This window comes from Borostomias antarcticus, assembly GCF_949987555.1.
Source record: "Borostomias antarcticus genome assembly, chromosome: 18".
Classification (NCBI taxonomy): domain Eukaryota; kingdom Metazoa; phylum Chordata; class Actinopteri; order Stomiiformes; family Stomiidae; genus Borostomias; species Borostomias antarcticus.
This window is the reverse complement of record NC_140251.1, coordinates 9,689,004-9,712,317: the sequence shown is the minus strand read 5'-3', so window position 1 is coordinate 9,712,317 and position 23,314 is coordinate 9,689,004. Positions and strand designations below refer to the sequence as shown.

The following is a 23,314-nucleotide window of genomic DNA, read 5'->3' as shown; positions in this document are numbered from 1 at the left end:
ACAGCTCTGTCTGAAGTGGTCTATTTTAGGTACTTTGGGAGGGGTGGGGGGGGCTCAGTTCAGGGGACTGAAATGTGACCCCCTGACTCCGTCTGCTATAATAGAATACACTACTCAGGTTCCTGAGACCTCATGGATTTCATTCAGTGCAGTACAATGTATAAAGCACAGTATCTGCACAACATTCACATTTCTTTCTTTCTCAAGTTTAATGTTATCCAAAATAGTTGGTTAGGCATATAGGTTTCATTTTGGGTATAGTGTGGTATGTGAATAACACATTACTTTTATCAGGTATCAAGCAGGTTTATTAGCAAGTCAATTATGATACTCTGCAGTACAAAGAAGAAACAAACAGATACATGGAACAAAGATGTTGAGCAAAATTAAAATTAAAATATATATATAGCACATCTGCACCAGCGCCCTCTGAAATCTCTGAGAGAATACAGTAGGCTACATACTGTACTAGTTCACATCAACAGGGCAAACCTTTCCTGCAATGTACTTCACTGGCATTAATGAATAATTAGTCAGGTTAGTCTAAGACAGAAAACTAATACACTCAATAAATAAGAGGAAAAAAATTACATTGAAAATATCAAAACATTTCATCTTGCTCAAATGATTAAACCATTTATTGGACACTTGTTTTTTCAACCTGATCTTATCATCAATGGATCAAATCCCAGAAGCATGCAGTCAGTACAATTTGGTTTGATATACAGTATTGTGAAACACAAAAATGTCAGCCTGACAAATGTGGGTTGATGTGAAATGGACCAAAATATAACAATGCAGACAAACTGGAGGTGGAACTAGGATGAGATTAAACAGAATAATCAAGTGATAGCATTAAAGCAATTTACATACCAACCGTTTTGCTCTGGTTTTATACATTGGATGTTCAAATATATTTTACAGTTCAGTCATACTTTATAGTCCTTTTATTTAAGAGTGCTATAAATAACATTTTTATGTAGACATATAATTTTAAAAAAAACTAACAACTCTAACAAAGCTTGTGAGCTAATAGTATTACGACTCCTGATTGCTCCCGACACAGAGATATCACATGGTAGCAACATTGTAACTGGCTCACAAGCGTTGTTACAGGTGGGAACCAAGCCTCAGACAGAAATATAAACACAACATCCATTTTGGACCTGTCAAATGTTTTAAAGCCTCTGGAAACTCAAATCCACAAAAGTCTTCTAACTATGTAATTTAGTGTATTATGTACATAATAAACAACATGTAAAAGTATTAGCAATTACTTTCTATCAAAATTCAAAATATTCTCATTTAAGTGTTTGTAACATTCCTGACAGTGGGTTTGAAATGGCCGTTGTTTAATTCGTTTAATGTGACGTCATTAAATCCGAGATCCAATCATTAAAAAATGCGTTAGTAAGTCCTACCTCTACCATATCTGCCTCTACAGCAAATTTGCAGTTAGCTAACATATTTGATCCAGTCTAGTATCTTTGTCTATTTTTTATCTATCCATCTACCGGTATCTATTTTTTATCTATCCTCTATCTCCCCACCCTGTGCACCATCATGATTGATTGTGCTGTCCCTGGGTGCTCATCGGTGAGATGACAACAAGTCATTCTTTAGTTTTCCAACTGTGTTGGATTTAGAGAAACAGTGGACCGCGTTTTTGGTGAGCTGTGGTGGAGCAGTCCGGAATCATACCTTCATATGCTGCGCTCATTCATAAATTCTGCCAGAAAGCCATGGGTTTTGCACAACGGCTATGTCCTGTACCCTCTCTCCCTCCACTTCAGCCTCTCCCCGATGCCCAGAGCCGAGATCGATCATGTAAGTTACTTGCTAATGATAAAGTTTAAGTAAATGTTCCACGTTTATTGTTAACCTCACCTTTTTCTAAATAAATCTAACATTGTTAGCTTGCCAACTCAGTGCTTTGTAGCTGCTAGTAGCGTTAGCGCTAGCTAGTATGGTTAGAACTAGCTGTGGCTAACTACTAATGGATAGAAAAGCATCACCATTCAGTGATCGATTAAAATTAATTATTTGGAGATGGCAGGGCTTCTACTGTATTTCTGCATCCTCTGAGAATTGAGTATCTGACGGCTCAAACATATACGGCTGGACTTTTAGTTGCTGTGCATAGTGCGTTGCTAGTTTTGATGAGATTGTCATTGGCGGATCAAAATGTCAATCAACTAGAGAGCAAAATGCGCCGTTTTTGAACACTTCTTTCGAAGGGTTCTGAACGTTTATTTTAACTCAGATTTTTGTTGATGCTTAAAGAGAGACTAACATTTGATATCATATATGCATTTTTACTATTTCAAGCCAAGTTTCCAGAGGCTTTAAATGGTAAATTCCTAATAATTTTTGAGGGGGAAAAGCAATAGTTTTATTCCACACCTTTCTAACGCTCTGTGGATGTATTATTTTTTCAATGATCGGTCTACATAAAAATGTTATCTATTATCACCTTTAAGACCTAATGCATACATTATGATGATTCGATCAGGAAGAGACCCTCATTCCGGTAAATGAAATTCACCGCAATGAGTCATTAGTCATTCTAACAAACATACCATAGTGAGTTGGGGTCCCCCGTTGATACCCGTAATAAGTATATAATCTCATTGCCAGCCAGTCTCTGATTTGGAATGGAAAGGATTCCTTTCTTACAAAAATGTAACCGTGGACATACAGTACTATATAGTAAAGAGTTGAGTTCAGCTATGCTGCATAGTCTGAGCCTGCTTTCTACAGTGCACAGGAAACACTCCTAATATGTTCTGCATTCTACAGTGCACAGGAAACACTCCTAATATGTTCTGCATTCTACAGTGCACAGGAAACACTCCTAATATGTTCTGCATTCTACAGTGCACAGGAAACACTCCTAATATGTTCTGCATTCTACAGTGCACAGGAAACACTCCTAATATGTTCAAACGATACAAATAGCATATTTGGACCCTTTAGTCAAAAGCTGAAGAACTAGATGCATCTAGATGGTGAATGGCAGAAATAGAGGGAACTAGAGGACAATAACTATGTAAACAAATAAAATGCAAATTAATATTGTGCTTCTCACTGCATTCACATACAGTAACAGAGATAAGTGCATTCATTAAAATTACAGCTATAGCCTAGATCTGCATCATGCTGATATAGACGGCAGTCTCCTTTTTGGTGCTACAGGGCAGTGGCAAAATAGAGTAGTAAAGGGGTAAACACTAATAAAGAAGTAATTCCTTATTCCATCTTACTATCACACCAACACAGTGTCATCATCTGTCTTCAACCATTCCCCTTCCCTTAACATGGAACAAGAAATGTAAAACTAAAATATAGGACGGATGATCAGTAGGTATAAAAATTAAAGTACTTTAAAGGAATCTGGAGAGGGCAGTTAGGAGACAATCTTTTTCAGCTTGAAGTATGCGTCAAATCGACTCTGGGCATAGTCCTGAAATACAAAAAATTTTAAAAAGTTAGAATACTGTATGCTGTGCCTTTGCACACACATAATTATTTTCCTTTAGGTGAAGCAACATACCATGTAGCCAAACTCGATCTTTGATATCCTGGCTTGAATGATGGACCACAGGCCCCATAAGAAGTGGGATGACAATGCATACCTATAAAACAACAGACAAACCCACATGTGTGGGTGTGCATCAGAAGCATATGCGTTAAAATCGCTGCAGGACTATATCTTTTATTTTTAGCATTTACAGTGTTGTTTTCTAACATGTCTGTTCATCTCTTACTAAGCATCTTTCCGCATCAGCAGATTTGGATACCTGTTGGCTTCCAGGAGCAGCTCATCCTCCATGCGTGTCTGGTCCTCATGCGTGATTCCCTCAGGGCAGCCCTCAGTCTCCAGGTAGTTACGGATGAAATGGAGCTACAGCACAGAACACAGAGATTGAGGCGAGAACAACATTCTTCCAGTCAGACATTATACTACCTTCTACCAAAGCTGCAAAAAATCCTCATTTAAATTCTGCCACAGAGGTGGGCTTAAATGCTGCCTCAAACTGTTATTAAAAAGAATAACTCCTAGCTAATTAATGCTGTGGATAGTGGATGCACCCTTTCACCCACTAGGTGGTGTGAGTGGCCAAAAAAGTAATTCACCTTGCCTATATTATAATTCTAATAATGGACTGGAGTAGACTGTGGTCACAGGCAATATTGTGAACAAGTTTGCTCCAGAGACAGGTAAGTTGATAAGGTATGGATAAGAACTCACAAATGAAATAGTGTTTGAGTGATATCTGATTGGAAGAACAACAGTGAAATTTGTGATGCTCATAGTGGGGATTTATATGGTACAATCCATCAAATGAATATTTATTTGTAAGATAAAGCATTAAAGCTGCAATAACGGATTTTGTTTTCACATTTTGTCCAAACTCCAAACTAATTAAAACCACCCGATATCAGGTTGTTTCATTGAACCACAACGTCTTAATAGCGCCCAGCTTCAATGACTCACCCCTACCATATTATACATTTTTAGGTCTCTTACTGCCATCTAGCAGTAGAAAATCGCTTATTCATGCTTTAAAAGTGTTAATGACACTAAAAATCATCTTTAAAGGAGACTGACCACACATTAAATGTTACCTTCCAACGTTATAGGGCTGAATGTAGTGCACCGCAAGTAGAGAGACAGCAGTGAATTCGGGTCACTCTTCATCACACTACTAGTTCACCAGCAGAGTCTGGAAGGCTGTAGACAGGGAGGAGGGCTAAGGAGGGCTGAGGAGAGGAAGGCCACTAGGGCCTGGTGTGTGGCTAGCTGTGGTCGGACTGACCTGCTGCTCCCTGCTGGGGTAGCTCTCTGCTGTAGCCTTGTAAAAGGGCCACTGGTCATACGTGTAGTCGTACATCCACTCACAGAAGTGGTTCCCAAAGTCAAAGCCCCTAAAGGGAACGACAACAAACTCAAATTATGGCAGCACAATACAGAGGATATCCACATTCACATGAGGGAGGAAATACTAATTTTGGTATAATACTGTCTGTCAGTCTGCCCCCAGTAGTCAGTATGCCTCCCTGTCTGTCAGTCTCCTGATTATGGGTATGGGGGCATGTCTTTCAGACCCCATCCCATTATTGTTTGGGATGTTGTTTGTTATATTTTATAGTGACAGTGTTTTGTGTGTTTTTTATAGTTTGTAAATTATGTTTATAGTTTAATACATGTGTCAAGATCTATCTATTACTGAGATGTTATTGTACCCTGCCCCTACTAAATGCACTCTGATATGCTAGGGAGAAAGTCAGAGGGAGAGAGAGACCATGCTACTTTCTTATCTATCAATCACAGTCTGATTATTTTATCCACTCACACATTCAACAACAGCACATGTTGATCTAACAGGTCTCAGTGCATCACTTGTCAGTATCGCTTCCTCCTGAAAGTTGCACACATTGGCATCACACCCAGGTCCTCTGATTTTAATTCACACATGACCACCTGTCATAAACACCACTACCAGCTACGCCACTGAAAAGCTTACTCTTCGGTGGTGCGAGTGGGCAATATTTATACTGAGGAGTGAGTTTAACCATTTCAACTTGACAAAATGCACCCTTTCTACTTGTTCCCCATTAGCTGCTACTCTTCTTGGGGTCCAAAGAAACTGCATACAGTATAATAACATCCATCCATACAAATAATATCCATACAAATATTATACATTAACTTGCAAAATCTGACCTTTCGTTTGTAAACAAGTAAACAACATCTACCTGTAGTTGTAACTGCTGTACTCAAAGTCGATGAGCATGAGTTTCTCAGTTGAGGTGCGATCTCTGCCCGCCAGAATCAAGATGTTACCTAGGGAGGAGACAGTTAGACCACACCTACATCTCTAACTCCTCCCTCTTTCAGTCCCCTTATTTAGGTCCACATTTTCAAAATACATTGCAGGGGCCCAAATACTGCATAATTCCATTGCCGTTGTGTTGTTTGGTCATTTAACATGCTACATTTCATAGTTACAAGCAAGCGTCGAGGATGTACAATATATACTTACATGCACATACTGTACCTACACATACATACATCTTGGTGTATACATAATAATGATGCACAGTAAGCATACAGAAAAATACAGAACGAACACGCACACACACACACACACACACACACACAGGTGGCCATCATTAATTTGACATATCAGTCAGTTAGTATTATATGTTGTGGAAATATAAATATAACGAGGACAGGCCTGAGTAACAAAGGAAAGGGAAAAACAAGGTAGGTGGAGTCAGACAGTAAGTAACCCTGCATTCACACCAGGAGTCTGTGTGGGACAGACAAGTAACTATTTACAATGCACTGTCAACTCATAGAAAACATTTACTGTAGTGGTCCACTTGTCTGAAATGGTGTGCATGTTGCATAACAACCCCCCCCCCCCCTCCTAGGCTTATGTCCTGTTCTTCTAGGAAGTGTGTGACAGCGGAGTCACAGGGGGTTGATCAATCAGCCTAAATTAGAAGTGGGGTGACGCAAGATGAGACTTACCCTCCTGTACGTCGTTATGGCAGAACACCACTGAAGACGGGGTCGCTGCCAGCAGCGCTCTGATAGGGGGAGCCCAGGGGGAGAGAGGGAGAGAGGAGGACAGAGAGAGAGAGGAGGACAGAGAGGGAGAGAGAGAGGGGTGGACAGAGAGGGAGAGAGAGAGAGAGAGAGAGAGGAGGACAGATAGGGAGAGAGAGAGAGAGGAGGACAGAGAGGGAGAGAGAGAGAGAGAGAGGAGGACAGAGAGGGAGAGAGAGAAATCAGGGTGGAGAGAGTAAGCAGCGGCTTACGCACATTATGGGGGACAGGGGGGAATTACACACCTGTCAACAGTGCACATCTTACTACGCTACTGGGGCAGGAACATTTATTACACAACACACATTTCTTTCACTCTCTGGAACATAATGTATTGGTGAGAGAGACTGCCTAATGATCTTTCACCGGTCTCCTCTGTGGAGTAGGTATGAGAGACCGTGGGTAGAACTGCAGTGCATGACATGTCTAAGACTGCAATAGTAACAATGGTCCTCATTCCTGAACACAGTTAAGAAAAAGATAAGAAGAAATTTCTTCTTAACTCCACTTACGAAGTTCCCGGGACAATTCTGGCATTCCTGAATGGTTTCTTATCTAGGATTTGTTCTTATCTAAGAACAGGATTTAAGAATGCGGAAATACAGTCGTAGGTAGGCCAGATTGGAGTGTGCCCATGTTCGCAAGGGCTGAATTTATGAGAAATCCGAGGTGATTGCGTTCACATCAATTCTACAGACATCCTAGGCTTGAAATAATAATAATAAAAAATATGAGAATATTTGTATTATATCCAAATACGTTTCACATTTATAGTCATTATTCTACGACGCATTGTGGTGTCCTAAAATAAATAAAAGCACTACACAAACACTGCAAATGGCAGTGAATGAATAAATAAGCACTAAACTCAGTCGCTATACTCAGACTCGTTAAGGCATCGTAGCGCTACGTGCATCGTAAGAACGTCGTTAGGTCCACCTCTAGGTGGCGATTCGTTTCCCATAACCTTCTTAAGCCAAGGTATACCTTGGCTACGAAGGCTCTGGGAAACAGCTCCACCCAAGGTACATCGTAAATCGCCCTTCTGATGTACCTTCCGAAGATACATCGTTAGCCTTCCTTGGAGCCGAAGCGCTGTTTCCCAGAGCCTACTTAGCCAAGGTATACCACAGCCAAGGGATACGTTACGAAGGGCGGTCGGACCCCATCGTTAGCTGTTCCTTGGCGATGCGCTCCGTTCATCCCGTTATAGTTTTAGCTCGATTAGAGCAAAATTACACTTTTAAAAAGGAGAGTTGCAATACAGCGCACATCTATCTATCCTACCTGCGCGATTCAAATCATTGGTGTACACAAAATACAATTAACTTGAATGATGAAAATAATGTTATGGAGCCTACAGAACACATCATGGGAATGTTGTTTTTAAAACTTTTGAGCCAAGCAACATATACGGACTATCCATAGCCTAATATAATCCACTCTGTGAACAACATTTTCTTATGTAAAGGGATAATTTGATGACATGACTTTTCTGGCTGTCTTTATATATTGTCAGACAGATATCCTGGCGAATTGATTAATCCAATGAGGCCATCCAGATGAATAGTAAAATATCCTCACACACGCTCCAGAATATTGTAGAAAGCCTTCCCAGAACAGTGGAGGCTGTTATAGCTGCAGAGGGGGGACCAACTCCATATGATGCCTATTCATTTAGAATGGGATGTCATGAAAGTTGCTATAGGTGTAATGTGTAGGTGGCCCAATACTGTTGTCCTTATAGTGTACTTTGCTAACAGATTCAGATTTAGTGATCTTACAAATGCTGTTTGTTATATTGTGTGCCTTCTTCAAAACCTCTACTGTTGTAATGTGGCAAGAAACGACAAATATACAGGATAAAGGGAACTTGTTTAATATTGGTTGGGAAAAAACATGGGCAGGTTTGTTCTTCAGACTTTTGTCCTGTAACAGGCTGTCTTTTTCCGGGGTGGTCTTTTTCCGGGGTGGGGTTTTTAGACCCATGCCCAACCCCCAACCTGGAGGGCCAGTTGTTGCTTTTCGTCTGGCCTCTACCCTGAACCTGCCCGGCATGGTTGAACCTGCTGGGGGGTGACGTCATGGGGTGTGTGGGGGGAGAGCGTGTCGACGGGGTGGAGCAGTCTGACTGCGCTGGGGTCTCCTCTCCAGAGGACTGGGAGGCTTGGGGTGATTCAGCTGAGGGCTGGATGTTGGACGGGCCCTCTCCAGACTCCAAATCAAGGCCACCAGTAATGCCTTGGGAGGCTGTGAGGCTGATGATCGATAGGGCCTTCTCCTCCTCCGGGGTGAGGGAAGGCACGGTGCTCTGCCTCTGGGCGCACTGCCGCCCCCCGGCTTTTGGCCTGCCTGGCGAAGTCCTGCCATTTCTTGCTGATGACTGTCCACTCCCTGGGTGGCCCAGGAGTGGAAGCAGCCATCCGCGCTGCAATGCTCGCCCATGCAGCCTTCTTCAATGGGCTATATGCACAACTCCAGTAGGCTACTTCCTGAAATTAGACATGCTTCTTTATTTCCTGTCTTACACTATTGGATGAAATGATTATTCAGGTGTGCCTGATCATTGTGCTGCAGTCAGGCACACCTGAATAATCATTTCATCCAAAGTGTAGGAGAGGAAATAGAGAAGTATGTCCAATTTCAGGAAGTAGCCTACTGGAGTTGTGCATAGGCCCTACTGGTAGCCGCCAAACAGGACAGCCTTCGGCTGCTCCACCTCGTCCAGCATGATCACTAGTTATTCTTTGGTGAACGCTATCACACGCTTCCTCTTCATATCTGCCATGTCGCTCAATGTGTGCAGTTACCCTTGTTTTTTTTATAGGCCACATGTGCCAACACCGGTGCCTGATAGATTCAATTAGTCATCGTATCCGCGCGAATTGGGAATGTGAACGTGGGAATGCTACTGCCACAGGGGCAATTTATATGGGCATTATACCTTTGTTTGTATGATAACTAAATCAGTGGTCATTTTGCTATCATCATTGCCTATCATCATTAAAGTATTTTTTCCTGGCCTTTCAAGACATCCTCGACGGGGCTTATATGTCCCGATCTGATCCATGCTCTTTCTTGGATATTTTATTTGATGTAATGTAATTTGATGTATGAATTGGGATTATCACAAGGTCTCGCTTTGACTCTTAAATACATTAGCAGATGAGCTTTCGGAGGCATAGCTTCCTTTTTGGTAATATTTAGACTGAAATAAAATAATTAAGACAGCACTATATTGGCAGTATTATATTGGCACGTCATTTCTGTGACTTTACGAATGGCCATCGATGTGTGCGGCATCGATTCATTCTTTTTTCAGCACCGCGCCCAGGGACAGCTCCTCTAACGATGTATCTTCAGGCGCCCACTAAGGGATAGTCTGGGAAACACTCGTAGGAAAAACTGTCCCTTCGCCAAGGTATACCTTGAGAAGCGTCGTAGCCCGGAGAAGTTCGGCGAATCTGGGAAACGCGGCCCAGCACAACAGTACATAGTCATCAGAATGGACACATCTACATTCTGTAAATAAACATGTGAACTAAAATATATCATATGGGCCAACATAATATAGATAGGGCGTATCAAGATCCACAAGTAGCCTACTCATGCATTTAACTAAATTGTATAATTTAATCATCTGCTCTCAGCACATCCCATCTCTTTCATGTAGGCTATATATTTAGCATTTTGTTTTAAAAGTCCATATACCGTCTTGTTTTCTAGTTATTTTTTTTATTTTATTTTTTACCTTGCTTAAGCTTAGTGTGCACGTTATAAGAGCCAGCGGAGAAACATCTCACTGCTCATTTTACTGGTATGTTGCATGTGACAAATAAAATGTCGAATTTGCACCTGACCTTGAACATCAATCATGATGACAATTGGGAACCTCGCAACCTTTTCTGCGCTGTCTGGTGATTCTGTTTGCACACGACCCTGTAGTAAGGAGCTGGCGGGGCATTTATGTATGCCAATTCAGGTGTACGAGATCGCGCATTCAACTTAAGGGGAGCACAGCTGAGAACACTTTAGCGGTTTAAGAACACACACGTGTTAATGAATCCGGCGGGGATCTTTCTCAGGGTTGGTCTTACGAAGTTCGTAAGAAGACATTTAAGAGTGTGAGTGTGTGCTTGAGTGAGTCAGTGAGTGAGTATGTGTGTGTTTGTGCGTGCGTACATGTGTGTTTAAGTGTCTGTATGTGTGTGAATCAGAAAGTGAGGCCACAGTGTGAAATGGCAGTGCCGACACTTGTTCCTACAACTGGGGGAGAGGTCAGCCCTCCTAGCTGCACTGAGAGTATTCTGACGTACAACGCCTCTCTCTTTCTATCTCTGTCTGTGTGAGAGCGAGTGAAGACATTCTCTCCTGTCTATGAGCAAAATGTCATTTATAATATGGATGCTGACCTCACCACGTCCCAATCCCAGCCTGTCTGTTCCCCTCAGCTGTCAAACCATTCCCTGTCCCAGTTTTCCCAGCTTTCCCAGTCCTTCTCCACTCACCGGAGATTCTCCAGCTCTGCAGTGAGGTCTAACTTCATCAGCTTATTGTACTTTTTCACATGGGCTTCACGAACAAACTTCAGATTCATAACCTGATCCATGTACCTGGGAGAGAAAAAAAGTGTGTCAGAATGTGCTTTGGACCAGTTTGACAGGGTTCTTATACATTCACACACTAAGAAAGTACACTTGATAAGCCGTGTTTCATGTGACAGACCATTCCCTTTTATTTTCACCTGTCAATTGTGGCAAACAGCCATTTGGGCTCCTTGTTGAAGGGCATGACCATTCTGTGGAAGTGAGCAAGCTTAGAGGCGATCTCTGCAGAGATGTCTGGATCGGAGAGCTGCTCTGTCTTCATACGGGTATTCTGGGTGGGATACGAAAATACAAATCAAATTGAGTCAAATTGAACATGCACTACATCTTCATATGTGTGTGTGTGTGTGTGTGTGTGTGTGTGTGTGTCAATGAGTCAATCTGTGCATAGATAAGTGAGAATAGTCATACCGGTAGGTACTGTTCCAGACGTCCCTCTGGGAAGATGCCGTATAGGCGTGGCCCCAACGTTCGCTCTGCCAGAATGGCAAACATCACACTCTCAAGGACCAGAGAGTCCACTCCCTGCCACCCCCACACACACACACTTCATTTAGATGGCACTGTATGGCTTCTTCCACACAAGGAAGAGATGAGTCAAATAACTTCAGAACATTGTAAGTGCAAGCTGTCTTGACTAACACAACTATGAGCATCCTGTTTCTACAATCCCCTGGTTATGGTTATTTAAATGTGAACAAACGAACAGGTCAGGAAAGAGCCATCTCAGTATGGACCAGCTAGAGTTTACAGACCTGTAGAATGGCGCCATAGATTCGAAGCAGTACCCTTCGAGGTTCTTCCCCAACAGCGCTCACATGGTCAGGCAAACTGCACATGTACAGCTGATTACTCAGTCCACCACTGCAGTCAAACATAGGGAAAGAGAGAGGTTGCACATTGGTCTGACACTGTCATAGTTGTGCAACGTGGCTAGACAAATCGGCAGACAAGGAATCATAAAGGGAAGATAGTGTCGTCCCGTGCGTGTAACGTTATGTGCTGATCAAACTGATCATCATAGTCACCTGACGATGCTGATCTGAAAATCCGCTTCAATAGTGGTCTTCCATGAGCCCGACAGAAAGTCTCGACACCAGGCAAACGCTTTGCCTTTTGTATCCCTGTCCACCTCTTCGCTTCGCCCATCCCGATAGGACTCTGCTTCAGAGTCGTCATCGCCATTAGCACCTCGAGGACTCGGTGCCCTTAAATGACTCTCGTTGATAGCGAGAGTGTCTCCCATCCTTTTCTTCTCCGCGGTTGGGCCGATGTCCTCTGTCGTAAGAGTAGGAATGTTTCGGAAACCACCTGCTTTGTCAGACTTGACCAAGGCACATTCGCTATGGCACTCAGTCGCATTTCCCCCCGACTGCATTCTGATCTTTCTTATGTTAGCGGGTAAACGACTGTTTAGATGTGCAAGTCTAGGCTGAATACGGTCCCCACCTGCTGTCTGGTTCAGTTTCAAGAGAGCTATCCTGAATAGCCTGGCATACACTAATCTGAATGGCATGGAACGAGTTTCTGATAAACCATCGATATTACTTCCTACTTCGTGTTGCAATGGTACGTCATCACGTTCGGGTCAGGTGAATTGGCACACTATCGATCCAATCATTGTTCACATAATTTCCATAGGGGCTATTCATTGGCTTTCGCTTGGAACCACCCACTGATCCGAGGAACCACGCAAAAACTCGAGATGCTGTTTCCATAGCTGGACAGTAGATGGCAACATGCGTGATAGTACAGTCATGCTATTAGAATCAATATTTATTTTTGTAAAGAACAGTAGGTTTACACATACGTGGAATTTGCTTTGGTCTATACTATCACGAGTTTATCACGAGTTTTTGTCACAACATTATCATGAGTTTTTGTCAGTCACTTAGTGTTGGAGTGCAAGGAAAAATAGTTCCTAAATGGAACTCTGTCTGTCTGTCTGTCTGTCTATCTATCTATCTATCTATCTATCTATCTATCTATCTATCTATCTATCTATCTATCTATCTATCTATCTATCTATCTATCTATCTATCTATCTATCTATCTATCTATCTATCTATCTATCTATCTATCTATCTATCTATCTATCTATCTATCTATCTGTCTGTCTGTCTGTCTGTCTGTCTGTCTGTCTATCTATCTCCCTGCCTGCCTGCCTATCTAATTATTGGATTCCTAAGCATGGAGTAACCGCCCAAACAAGAAACATCTTTTTTTTTTAAATTCTATTTAGATCACACAGAAGTGGGATAGCAACATACAGAGGCGCAATACTGCCTCAGAGAATGATGTTGAGGATGATGGTGTACTTTAGCAGAGGTCATTGATTGAAGCTCAGTTCTTACCTAAATTGTATAACCTTAAAGCTACCTTTGGAGTAATTTGGGGATGTGTTATCTAACTCTTGGCTCTCACTTGCTTTCCTCCCAGTGGTTACCTAGTCATTATTATACTGAAGAAGACATGTTATGTGATGGTCTCATCCACTTGAGTCCTTTGCTCTGATTAAGTTACTCTTGATAAGTGTCTACCAAAAGTTCAACAATTGTATATCACTCTAAGAAAAAAACAAAGAACATGTTTGAACACTTTAGATTTATTTTCAAGTCCTTTCTTTTATGTCAGAATTTAGACCAGTTCTACAAATCTTAAACTAACTTAAGATGAGAATGCTGGCTTCCATCGGTGAAGATCAGCTGTCCACTGGAAACCAGGGTAGAGTCAATTCTGGAAGTCCTCGAAGAAGTACCAGTAATATCTCTCCCTGAAAAGTACATTATGCAGTGAGTCAGAAACTGGGGCTTTGATTGGCTCCTGCTTAGCTCGGTCTGACAGATGTTAGACTTGGGTAGGTCAAACCCATATGATATCAAGCAGAGAATTACATATAAACCGTCCCAATCAGATGGGTGGAGTGGTGAACAAGGCCAGAGGGAGAAGGAGCAAATATGATGACTTACTCTTCCTTCCAGGAACAGGGGAGCATTTTGGTTCAACGTCTTCAGAGACTTTGGGCCATACCTCTGCGTTACAGTGGATGAACACCTAGAATAAAGTATATTGCGATTGTTTAGAGATGGGAAGAGGTAAAAAGCATGATTTACATTTGAAGTGCATTGGAATAGTTGTCTTACATTCTCCCGCAGAGGGTTAGTTTTCTCATCCACAAAGGTGAACATGTAGAGAACAAAACGCCTGTAATGGGTTGGGTGGTCGAGCCCAGAGCCTTTACCCAATGGGATTAATTGAGTCCTGTACCGGTCCTGCTGGTAGGGACATCTAGGAAGAGGGAGCGAGGAAGAGAAAGAGAGAGAGAGCAAGGAATTTATTTCTTATCAACAGAGTAAAATTAGAATTCCTAAGTTATGTGGCATCTTGTCATAATAAGGGACAGCCAGTTGAACAATGAATGACAGTGGAATGCATTGTTTGATTCATTGTGGAATGTGTGTTTCCTTTGTATTGTTAAAATGTAATTGTTATTCAATATACAGTATATATACAGCATGTGTGGGTGTGTGTGTGTGTGTCTGTGTGTGTGTTTGCTTTGGCAATACTTTAAGTATTTCCTTGTCATGCCAATAAAGCATTGAAATTGAATTCAAATTGGAACTGAAAGAAATCTGGTGCATAACTATTGCTGTGACTCTACAGCATGTGCTGAATATTGTCAATAAAACAAAGCTCCAAATGTTATTTCCCCTCACCAGGAATGGAATGATAATAAACATTTACCCATCAAGCAGAAGGTCCCACTGAGGATCACTGTTGGGGTCGGCGGTGGAGGTTGCCCAGCAGCGTCCCACAGTCAAGACAATGTTGGGGTCATTCCTGTTCAAGATGCGAACCTCCACAAACACAGGATCCCTCAGCACCTTAGTGATAGGGTAGTTATCCTCAGTGTAGTAAGAGGTGTAGGCCTCTTCAGCTGTTCAAAGAAGGAGCTCAATTAGTTTCATACTGTAGGAATACTTAAAAATAAAAGTCGCAAGAAATAAAAATGCTTACATTCATCACATCCCTTAACGCTGCATACGCCGTTGCCCAGTCTGAGCTCCATATCCAGGGGTCCATCAACAATGACAGAATGGGGGGCCGGGGGTGGATAGACGTGAATAATAATCACCTCAGTGTCGGTGCCAGTATACCTACCCTGGAAGCGCAGACTGGAAGAAAAGAAAGATGTCAGAGATTTCTGATATTTTGGTACAAGTTCAGATGTCTTCATATTGTTTCGGTTAGAGTCACTGAAAGAAATTCTCCTTGTTATGCTTTCTAACCTCTGTGTTATGGAAAAATAATAATAAAAATAAATAAATACATTTAGCAACTTTAATTATCACCTACTCAAAATGGCTGTCCCTGGTAACGGTTCCACGGGGTCCAGCTTGTGTTTCATATGATGAAGTTATTCTGTTATCATAAACCACGATACCAGGCGGCACATCCTGCAAAAGATACAGTTATTACTGTATACATACTCCACTACTCATGTGGAGAAAATTTCACAAAATCAAATCTATCCAATCTATAGTGCTTACAGTCACAACGGTTCCACATTCCGTGACAGCAAACTGGTAAATGAGGAAGTCTGAATTGCTGTCAATCGGACCACAGGTGGAGCCATCTCCCAAGAAACTAATGGTCTGCAGATCGAGGTTTGGGACAGTAGCATCTTTAGCAACCACCACCACAAACTGACCGTTTTTGGTGCACTGGACAGTAACTGTAACAGAAAGCAAAAAGCAATTAATCTGTCTACATCCGTGAACATTTAGGAATGCTCAATCTGCTCAAATGATTGAACAAAAATGGTTCCTTGTTGATATCAGTGAAGAGTTTTCTGAAAAATGAAGAGAGGTTTTCAGAGAGAGAGATATGAGGTTTTGTGAACACTCACCCGCTCTCCCATAGTAGCATGAGCGTCCATCATGACAGCACTGGATCTTCTGACAATCAGATGCAGAAATGTCAGGAAGTCCACATTGTATCCTGACAGATCCGTCTACCTGACAGGCTTCCTCATCGCGTGGTGCTAGGGGAGAAGTTATCCATTGATCTTTCTTGATTTTGGGCCGTTGTGCATCAGACAGAGAACCAAGTATGGCTACTGCGACAAGAAAAATCCCACTCCAGATCATCGTCATTATATCACAGCAAGTGACCACAGTTCACTTGAGGAAGCTAGGAAAGTTAAGACTGCTTTTATAATGGATGAGCCACCTTTACTTGTTGAACACGCCCACCCCCTTTGCTGACCACTTCAGCTAGGTTCAGTGATTGGATTATTGAGGCAGCTGTAGAACAGCTTCATGACAAAATTAATTTTGTATATAACCAAAAGGCTATATAATGTCAACTCCCATTAGTCAATCCACCTAGAATGACCAGGTAAAATTACCAAATGACTAAATGTTTTCACATGATTTGATTGAACACTATTGAAGTAATGTATTGATAAGAATGGCAAGGATAGAAACATTTTCATAATATATGTCATTCCTTTGTAGAAAGATGTGTAAAATGTTTCCAAGCTAACTGAATGAACTCCACACTTGCTTATTGAATATTGACTGACATGCAACGTGCAGATGACCAAGACCCTAAACAAATGTTAAACTTGTTTGAACAATTGTACACCATCAAAACCTTGAGCAAGGTCCCTGTGACCTGTAATGTTCTGGTCAACCAATGGTGTTTTTGCCAGTTCACACAGGGTACAGAGGTCCAGCCAACCAGACAAATACTGTATGTGGTCGAAGATACGCCAATTCCATTTGTGAAAGCTTTCTAAAGGTACACTGTAAATACATTTAATTGGAAATTATCACAGTATTTTGTGCCTTTAAGATCATGTGTAAATGGCCAGTATAGCAGCCATAATACCTATACATTCTATTTTGCCTTCATGACTTGCCAAGAAGTGAGGGTCCTTCCAAGCTATGCATATTCAGGGGAGATGGTTTGGAACCATACTCTGGTGATGAGGTAGGCCTGTCTGAGACTTATAAGGCCAAATGTTGCATTTGAGCCATGGGAATATCATTTCCATTTAATAGACTTGCTTGATTAAAACAAGACTATATGATTACTTCAATATCAAATAATGGTCACAGCTACAGGTACAGCTTAAGCCAGATCCCAGTGGTACTGTAGGTAGCCCAGTGGTTGGCATCTGGGAGGCGAGCACAGCATCAGAGCAACAGAAACAGACGTACACTTCTACTCGTTCTCTGTATCCTGTACAAAAATGTATCCAGTAGCTCATTACCTGTAACCCCCACGTAATACAGGTCACCTGCAAGTAAGTACTCAACAATAAAGAACAAATTTGGCTGCTAAAGTGAAATGTTTCAGTAGATTTGCAGACTAGGAGAAGAAGTGACTATCATCTTTAATATTTATATCCAAGTTTGGGAAATATCAAGCTAAAATATGTGAAATATGATGCAAGTTAGTAAGTGACACTATCATCTGACCACTAATCCAACAGGCTGGGTAGGCTCCTGCATACACAGCATGCAAGTGATTGACATGGAACATTTGGGTCACAAAGACCTTACCCAGGGTCATACAGTTTTTGTGTCATTAACATGTCGTTTGTCCGTACACCATGCTCATACTTATCTACTAAGTGATAAGCGTTCCAGGCACCAAAATAATACACCTTAATAAAAAGCATTCAAAGCTGAGCCTTCCACTGAGCCTTTCGTGGTTTGAAATATGTGGCTGTCCATGTGAGCTTCTGACAATGATTAAACGTGTACCTAGTACACCAGGGGTTTTCCTGCTTAGAGGATTTTTTTGGACCCCAAAGTGATTTTAGCCAGAGCCAAAGGAAAACCACCAGTGCCAAAATGCTAAAAATCTAGAATAAAAATAGCCATTCAAATCCTCTCCAAATGTGTTTGATAGCTTGTTTCAAGTGCAGCCCATCCCTCTTTCTTGCATTGTCCATGGTTTGGACCACCAGTAATCAAGATAATTAATAGACAGGTTATCAGTATCTTAATACATTTTGTCTTCATATCCATTATGTGTCATGTCAGGAGATTTCCTGCGATTGTGAAAAGTGAGCTCAGTCAGAACGACAGCAAAGAATATAGGTCTATATATGCTGGTAGTCTACTCAGCATAAAACGGAGGTTTCCCCAAAAATGTGTGCGTATAACCCACCAAAGACCCATTCTGAGCCAGGAAAAACCCTGTACACACCTCTGCCGAAGTGAGATTCGCATTCACTCATTTCACCCAACAGGCGTCTGCTCCTACATGCACACTGGCATACAAGTGATTGACATTGAAGATTTGTGTCACAAAGACCTTACCCAGGGTTATACAGTTTTTGGTGACATTAACATATTGTTTGTCAGCACACCACGGTCATGGTTATCTACTAAGTGATAAGCTGTCTAAGGTGTATGGCTGCAGGTGGCGGGAGTGTAAGATGAAGGGGGAGAAACAATCCAACATAGAATAAAAAACACGCATTCCAGGTATCAAAATAATAAACCTTTATATAAAGCATTAAAAACTCAAGTCTTTCCTGGTTTGAAATGGCCATATGTGGCTGCCCTCATCAGCTTCTGACAATTTATTAAGTACTAAGTACTTACACACATCTGACTTTAGTTAAATCTCCATATTATTCTTGCCCCCCCACCTTCCAATGAAAACAACACATTTTTCACTTTAATTTCTTGCTGTCAGACAGCTGCTTTGAATGGTCCTCTACAGAACACTAATTGGCCAGATTCCAGGATATTAAATTGGCTGAAGCACAAGTGGATGGTCAGCATAGGGGGTGGGATTGTCAACATGAGGCAAACACGGCCCATCCATTATAAAAGCAGCCTCAATGTTCCCACCTTCCTCACAGCATCTAGTGAACTGTATAGATCACTTGTTGTTGTGAGGCCATGGCGATGAAGTGGTGCTTGGTTTGTCTTGCGGCCGTAGCCATGCTTGGCTATGTGTGTGATGCGCAACCCTGGGGTAGTTCTCCATGGGGTAATAAACCACAGGTTCCGAATATAATACAGAGGCCGACTCCAACTAGGATCAAGCTAGGGCCATTCGATGATGAAGCCAAGCCGGTTCCGAAAGTTCCGAAGAAAACTACGCAAACCAAGATAGACTTTTCTCCGCCTATTCAATGGGAATTTCCCTTGGACCCCGTTCCAGAATCCAGTCCAACAGTAATTCCAGAACTGGTTCCACCTACTCCTGCTCACTCGGTGACTGCTGTGTGCAGAGAGGGCCTGGTCCAAGTTACGGTGAAGAGGGACATGTTCGGAATTGGCCAGCTCATCCAAACAGCTGACCTCATCATGGGAACTTGTGCTGCCCAGACGGACAATGAACAAGCGCTGATCTTTCAGTCGGAGCTGCAAGATTGTGGCAGTAGTTTGGTGGTATGTATAATAACGATGATAATCATACATTTTAACTTACATCAATATGCATGTCAAGTGATGTATAGTTGAATAGTGTGTATTGACATTGTCAAGTGATGCATTTGCCAGATGGAGGAGGAAGAGCTGATCTACATCTTCTCCTTTAATTACGTACCCTCACCTCTTGACGGAACTGTTATTGTGAGGACTGGTTCTGCTGATTTCACAGTTCAGTGCCACTACCCAAGGTACAGTAACCACATTCTTGTACTTATTAACACGAATGCAAGCTTTGGTGATGGTGAGGCAATGTGTATCTGTTTCACAGGAAAGGCAATGTGTCTAGTGGACCTCTGGAGCCCACGTGGACTCCGTTCTCTGCTACCAAAGTGGCTGAGGAGGCCCTGTACTTCTCTCTGAAGCTAATGTCAGGTGGGTACAGGGTCACATGAAGCCCTGGCTTTGGGTCTTGTAACTACAGTACACTCATTTCTATTAATTTGATGGTATCATATTTAAAAACATCCATATTTTCTAAGTGGCAAATTAGTTTGATTAGTCTCTGTAAAGATGAAATTGTCTGACATCTCCTTCTAGAGGACTGGAAGTTTGTGAGGTCCGGCGAATCCTCCAACCATTACTTCCTGGGAGATGTGATAAAAATGGAGGCCGCCGTCTACCAGTACCTCCACGTGCCCCTACGGGTCCACGTGGACGCCTGTGTGGCCACCCTGGGTCCTGACCCCAGCTCCTCCCCCAGATATGAGTTCATCGATAACTTTGGGTGAGTGCGGGTGTAGGTCAGCCGCTCCCCATCCCAGTGAGGACCACCTTGAGTTCCCAGCACATTCCAAAGCTTTCACGAGGGGACTCTAACTACAGCCTGTTCCCTTTCTGATACCCAGCTGTCTGGTTGATGCCAAGCTCACAAACTCCAGATCCACCTTCATGACACGGCCTGGTTCAAACAAGCTCCGATTCCAGTTGGAGGCCTTCATGTTCCAGAAGCCGGCAAGAGGTGTAGCAACCAAACCAGATGGAGGCGACGCCATGGTGAACGAACTCCCTATAACCTCATCTTCTCGTATACCTTACAAGTGCCCATTCTGAAACCTTTTTCTTTGCACCTTGTAGACACTCTTCCTTACCTGCCACTTGAGAGCAAGTACCGATAGCCATCCTGTTGATGAATTTCACAAAGCATGTTCCTTTGGGGCAGATGGGTAAGTAGCCTACAGTAAATCAGTAAATGGGAATGCTTATGTTTCTGTATGCTGACGAAGGGGGTGAACTGTGATGTGCATGTTTCATAGGTGGGTGGAGGTCCTTGGGCAAAATGCCGCTTGTAAGTGCTGTGACACTTCCTGTGATGGGAGATCAGTTACACTTCCTCCTGGTTTTGAGCCAATGGGTGGTCAAAAACCTCAGAGGGTGGTTCCGAGAACAAGACGCAGTGATACAGGTATGTAGGCTATAGTGTACTCTGAGCACGGAGCTTTTTACATCAGATGCCTTATGTAACATGAAGGAGTGCACTAACTGTCCTAACGTCTGCACCCCTCAGGATCCGACCATGAAGCAATTGTCAGCATTAGTGTCACCATTGGCAACAATGGGATGGATTAACTCCACCAGATTCTGCCATTTGCATGGCCATTGAAATAAACATTTTGAATGGTTTATCATTGTCTGTATCATGTTCATATTCTTGAGAATCTGCTTACAGGTTCTGAATGAGTCTTCTGTGATAGTTTTCTATGACTTCCATTATCTAACTTTTGTTGACTGACAAGACACTTCTGAATGAGTCTATGTGGCGTTTATATTGTCTGAAAATGACTTGCAAGTCCTCTGCAAAGCACCAAACATGAGAGTAGAAACAAAGCAAGCTAATCTGTTACTGTTTTGTCAGCTTGGCTGATCCAATACAAATTGGATCCACCGTAAACCCAAGAAACAGGGGTGGCATCTGGTGACCCCATGTGGTGAAGCCGGAGTCATGTCTATTCCTAGTTTGGTTGGAGTAGCTCCCCGCACCCCCCCCCCCCCCACACACACACACACACATTCACATCAAATTCAGCAGCTTGGGCACTGGACAGATCCATAGTCCTTACAGTAGGAGTACTAGTGTTAGGCTGCAGTAGTAGAAGACTATGGTTACTTTATTGCACATTTACAATAGATACAAATTATACAGAAATCAAAATGTGGGCTACAACGCAAATGAACATGTGCATAACAGTAGGTTATTTATTTGCACTCTTGTAGCTACATTTAGACTTCTGTATATTTTGTAGGCTATCTTTATGTGTATTCTAGCCTTATGCTAGGCTACGTCTTGTATTTTGATAGCCTACGGTAACACTGCAATTATTAATGAGAAGGTTTAAGCCAGGGGCGGAGCTAATGGTTCATTGCAGAGGGGGCGGGGACCTCATAGTGGGCCCCTATAGCCTGTATTGAGATGCAAGGCAGATCCAAGGGGAAACTTACTTAGACTGAATGGAAAGAAATGCAGATTACAATTAGGTGTTCTATTTCAGCACCTTGGACAGTGCCATGGATTCATCAATAAATGGTGCCCTGCTGATATTTAAGTAACACAAAGGTTGATAGGCTATTTCAGAACCATGGACAGTGCAATGGATTTATCAATAAATGGTGGCCTGCTGATATCTAAGCAACACAACTGCTGATAGGCTATTTCAGCACAATGGGCGGCACCATGGATTTTACCCATAATTTGCTCAAACCTCAGTCAGATAAGGGATGAAAAATACAGCAGGGGCGGTCTTAATGCCCAGACGCTGCGACAAGACTGATTTCTGGGCTTGTGATAGCTACATTTTACACTGCAACGAAAAAGTAACCGACTCTCCTACAATTACATATCATAGAGAGTCTTCCTTCATATTTTCAGCTTGTTATGTGCATATTTAGTTATACTGTATTAAAACGACCTCAAATCATCACTATGAATTCTGTGAAGTGTTGCCCTGAAAATATTGCTTGGCGATGCCAAGTGCTTTAGCTGATTGGCTAATGCTAGCCTTGGAGGGTTGAGTAGTGGAAAATAAATTTGTCAGGGGAACATAGGAGGCCACCAGATTTTTCCTCTGCCTTTTCTCTTTACGCTTCAGTGTGCCTGACTTTTATTTTTTGCTTTTCAACATTTTATCACAGAATAGCACTACTACTAATGCTACTACAGCTACAGCTCAAGTCTAACCGATCATAGCAGCACTGCACTTCAAACAGCTTCTCAGATAGGCTGGACCCCTATTAAGGGGGTATGCTACTAAGGTCAAAACATTTTTATTTTATTTTAACTTTTTATTTTTTTGCCACAATCAAGACACACTAAACTAACTTTATTCTAAATATTCAACTATACAACAAAAATGCATATGTTCAGTCTTGGGCCCCTTAGGACTGTGGGCCCGGGGCCGGCGCCCCTCTGCCCCCCCCCCGCTCCCTCCGCTACTGGTTTAAGCTATAGCAAGAATAGACTGCATTTACAGACGGAGTGCTGCTCTACCCGCCTACCCCCTCTCTGCACCGCTGGCCCGTCGCCGCTTCGTGTCGAGACAGCATCACATCAGAAGACATTTGTCCAGGCAGCTTTCGGACTGCGGTAGGCTACTGCGTGTATCGATAGAGGAAAGGATTTTTCTTAGCCT

General features: G+C 42.4%; 3 protein-coding genes across 4 annotated transcripts; 1 reads left to right on the top strand and 2 right to left on the bottom strand.

The window, feature by feature from the left end:
• Positions 1-307: 307 nt before the first annotated feature.
• chkb (choline kinase beta) lies at positions 308-12,764 on the bottom strand. 2 transcript variants are annotated; one of them, XM_084452924.1, is made up of 11 exons: positions 12,255-12,764; positions 11,982-12,090; positions 11,638-11,751; positions 11,364-11,497; positions 11,128-11,232; positions 6,542-6,600; positions 5,761-5,848; positions 4,821-4,929; positions 3,801-3,904; positions 3,554-3,635; positions 308-3,463 (listed from the first exon to the last, which is right to left on the bottom strand). In XM_084452924.1, exons 1-11 carry the CDS (start codon positions 12,740-12,742, stop codon positions 3,407-3,409), a joined length of 1,449 nt encoding a protein of 482 aa, XP_084309050.1. In that variant the 5' UTR covers positions 12,743-12,764; the 3' UTR covers positions 308-3,406. The 2 variants fall into 2 exon arrangements, 1 of the variants encoding a protein (XP_084309050.1); XR_014630862.1 differs by having other exon boundaries at positions 3,417-3,463; positions 3,768-3,904.
• Positions 12,765-13,821: 1,057 nt separating this feature from the next.
• Positions 13,822-16,438, bottom strand: LOC311321050 (zona pellucida sperm-binding protein 4-like). Its single transcript, XM_084452928.1, has 8 exons — positions 16,136-16,438; positions 15,777-15,961; positions 15,583-15,683; positions 15,244-15,401; positions 14,971-15,163; positions 14,370-14,514; positions 14,196-14,280; positions 13,822-13,999 (listed from the first exon to the last, which is right to left on the bottom strand). Exons 1-8 carry the CDS (start codon positions 16,380-16,382, stop codon positions 13,884-13,886), a joined length of 1,230 nt encoding a protein of 409 aa, XP_084309054.1. The 5' UTR covers positions 16,383-16,438; the 3' UTR covers positions 13,822-13,883.
• A 2,690-nt stretch (positions 16,439-19,128) lies between these two features.
• On the top strand, positions 19,129-21,318 carry LOC311320815 (zona pellucida sperm-binding protein 3-like). The gene is made up of 8 exons (XM_084452653.1): positions 19,129-19,649; positions 19,761-19,879; positions 19,960-20,063; positions 20,229-20,415; positions 20,537-20,684; positions 20,766-20,854; positions 20,945-21,093; positions 21,196-21,318. Exons 1-8 carry the CDS (start codon positions 19,155-19,157, stop codon positions 21,255-21,257), a joined length of 1,353 nt encoding a protein of 450 aa, XP_084308779.1. The 5' UTR covers positions 19,129-19,154; the 3' UTR covers positions 21,258-21,318.
• Positions 21,319-23,314: the final 1,996 nt, after the last annotated feature.

Bases quoted from the DNA above. Each gene is read 5' to 3' on its own strand.
- chkb (XM_084452924.1), bottom strand. From the start codon at position 12,742: ATGCCATTCAGATTAGTGTATGCCAGGCTATTCAGGATAGCTCTCTTG. The intron at 5,849-6,541 runs GTAAGTCTCATC...TCTCCTCCCTAG, and splicing joins CCATAACGACGTACAGGAGG to GTAACATCTTGATTCTGGCG. The intron at 3,905-4,820 runs GTCAGTCCGACC...TCTGTGCTGTAG, and splicing joins ACCCCAGCAGGGAGCAGCAG to CTCCATTTCATCCGTAACTA.
- LOC311321050 (XM_084452928.1), bottom strand. From the start codon at position 16,382: ATGACGATGATCTGGAGTGGGATTTTTCTTGTCGCAGTAGCCATACTT. The intron at 14,281-14,369 runs GTAAGACAACTA...ACTTTATTCTAG, and splicing joins CTAACCCTCTGCGGGAGAAT to GTGTTCATCCACTGTAACGC. The intron at 14,000-14,195 runs GTAAGTCATCAT...TGTACTTTTCAG, and splicing joins CCCTGTTCCTGGAAGGAAGA to GGAGAGATATTACTGGTACT.
- LOC311320815 (XM_084452653.1), top strand. From the start codon at position 19,155: ATGGCGATGAAGTGGTGCTTGGTTTGTCTTGCGGCCGTAGCCATGCTT. The intron at 20,685-20,765 runs GTGAACGAACTC...TGCACCTTGTAG, and splicing joins CAGATGGAGGCGACGCCATG to ACACTCTTCCTTACCTGCCA. The intron at 20,855-20,944 runs GTAAGTAGCCTA...CATGTTTCATAG, and splicing joins TGTTCCTTTGGGGCAGATGG to GTGGGTGGAGGTCCTTGGGC.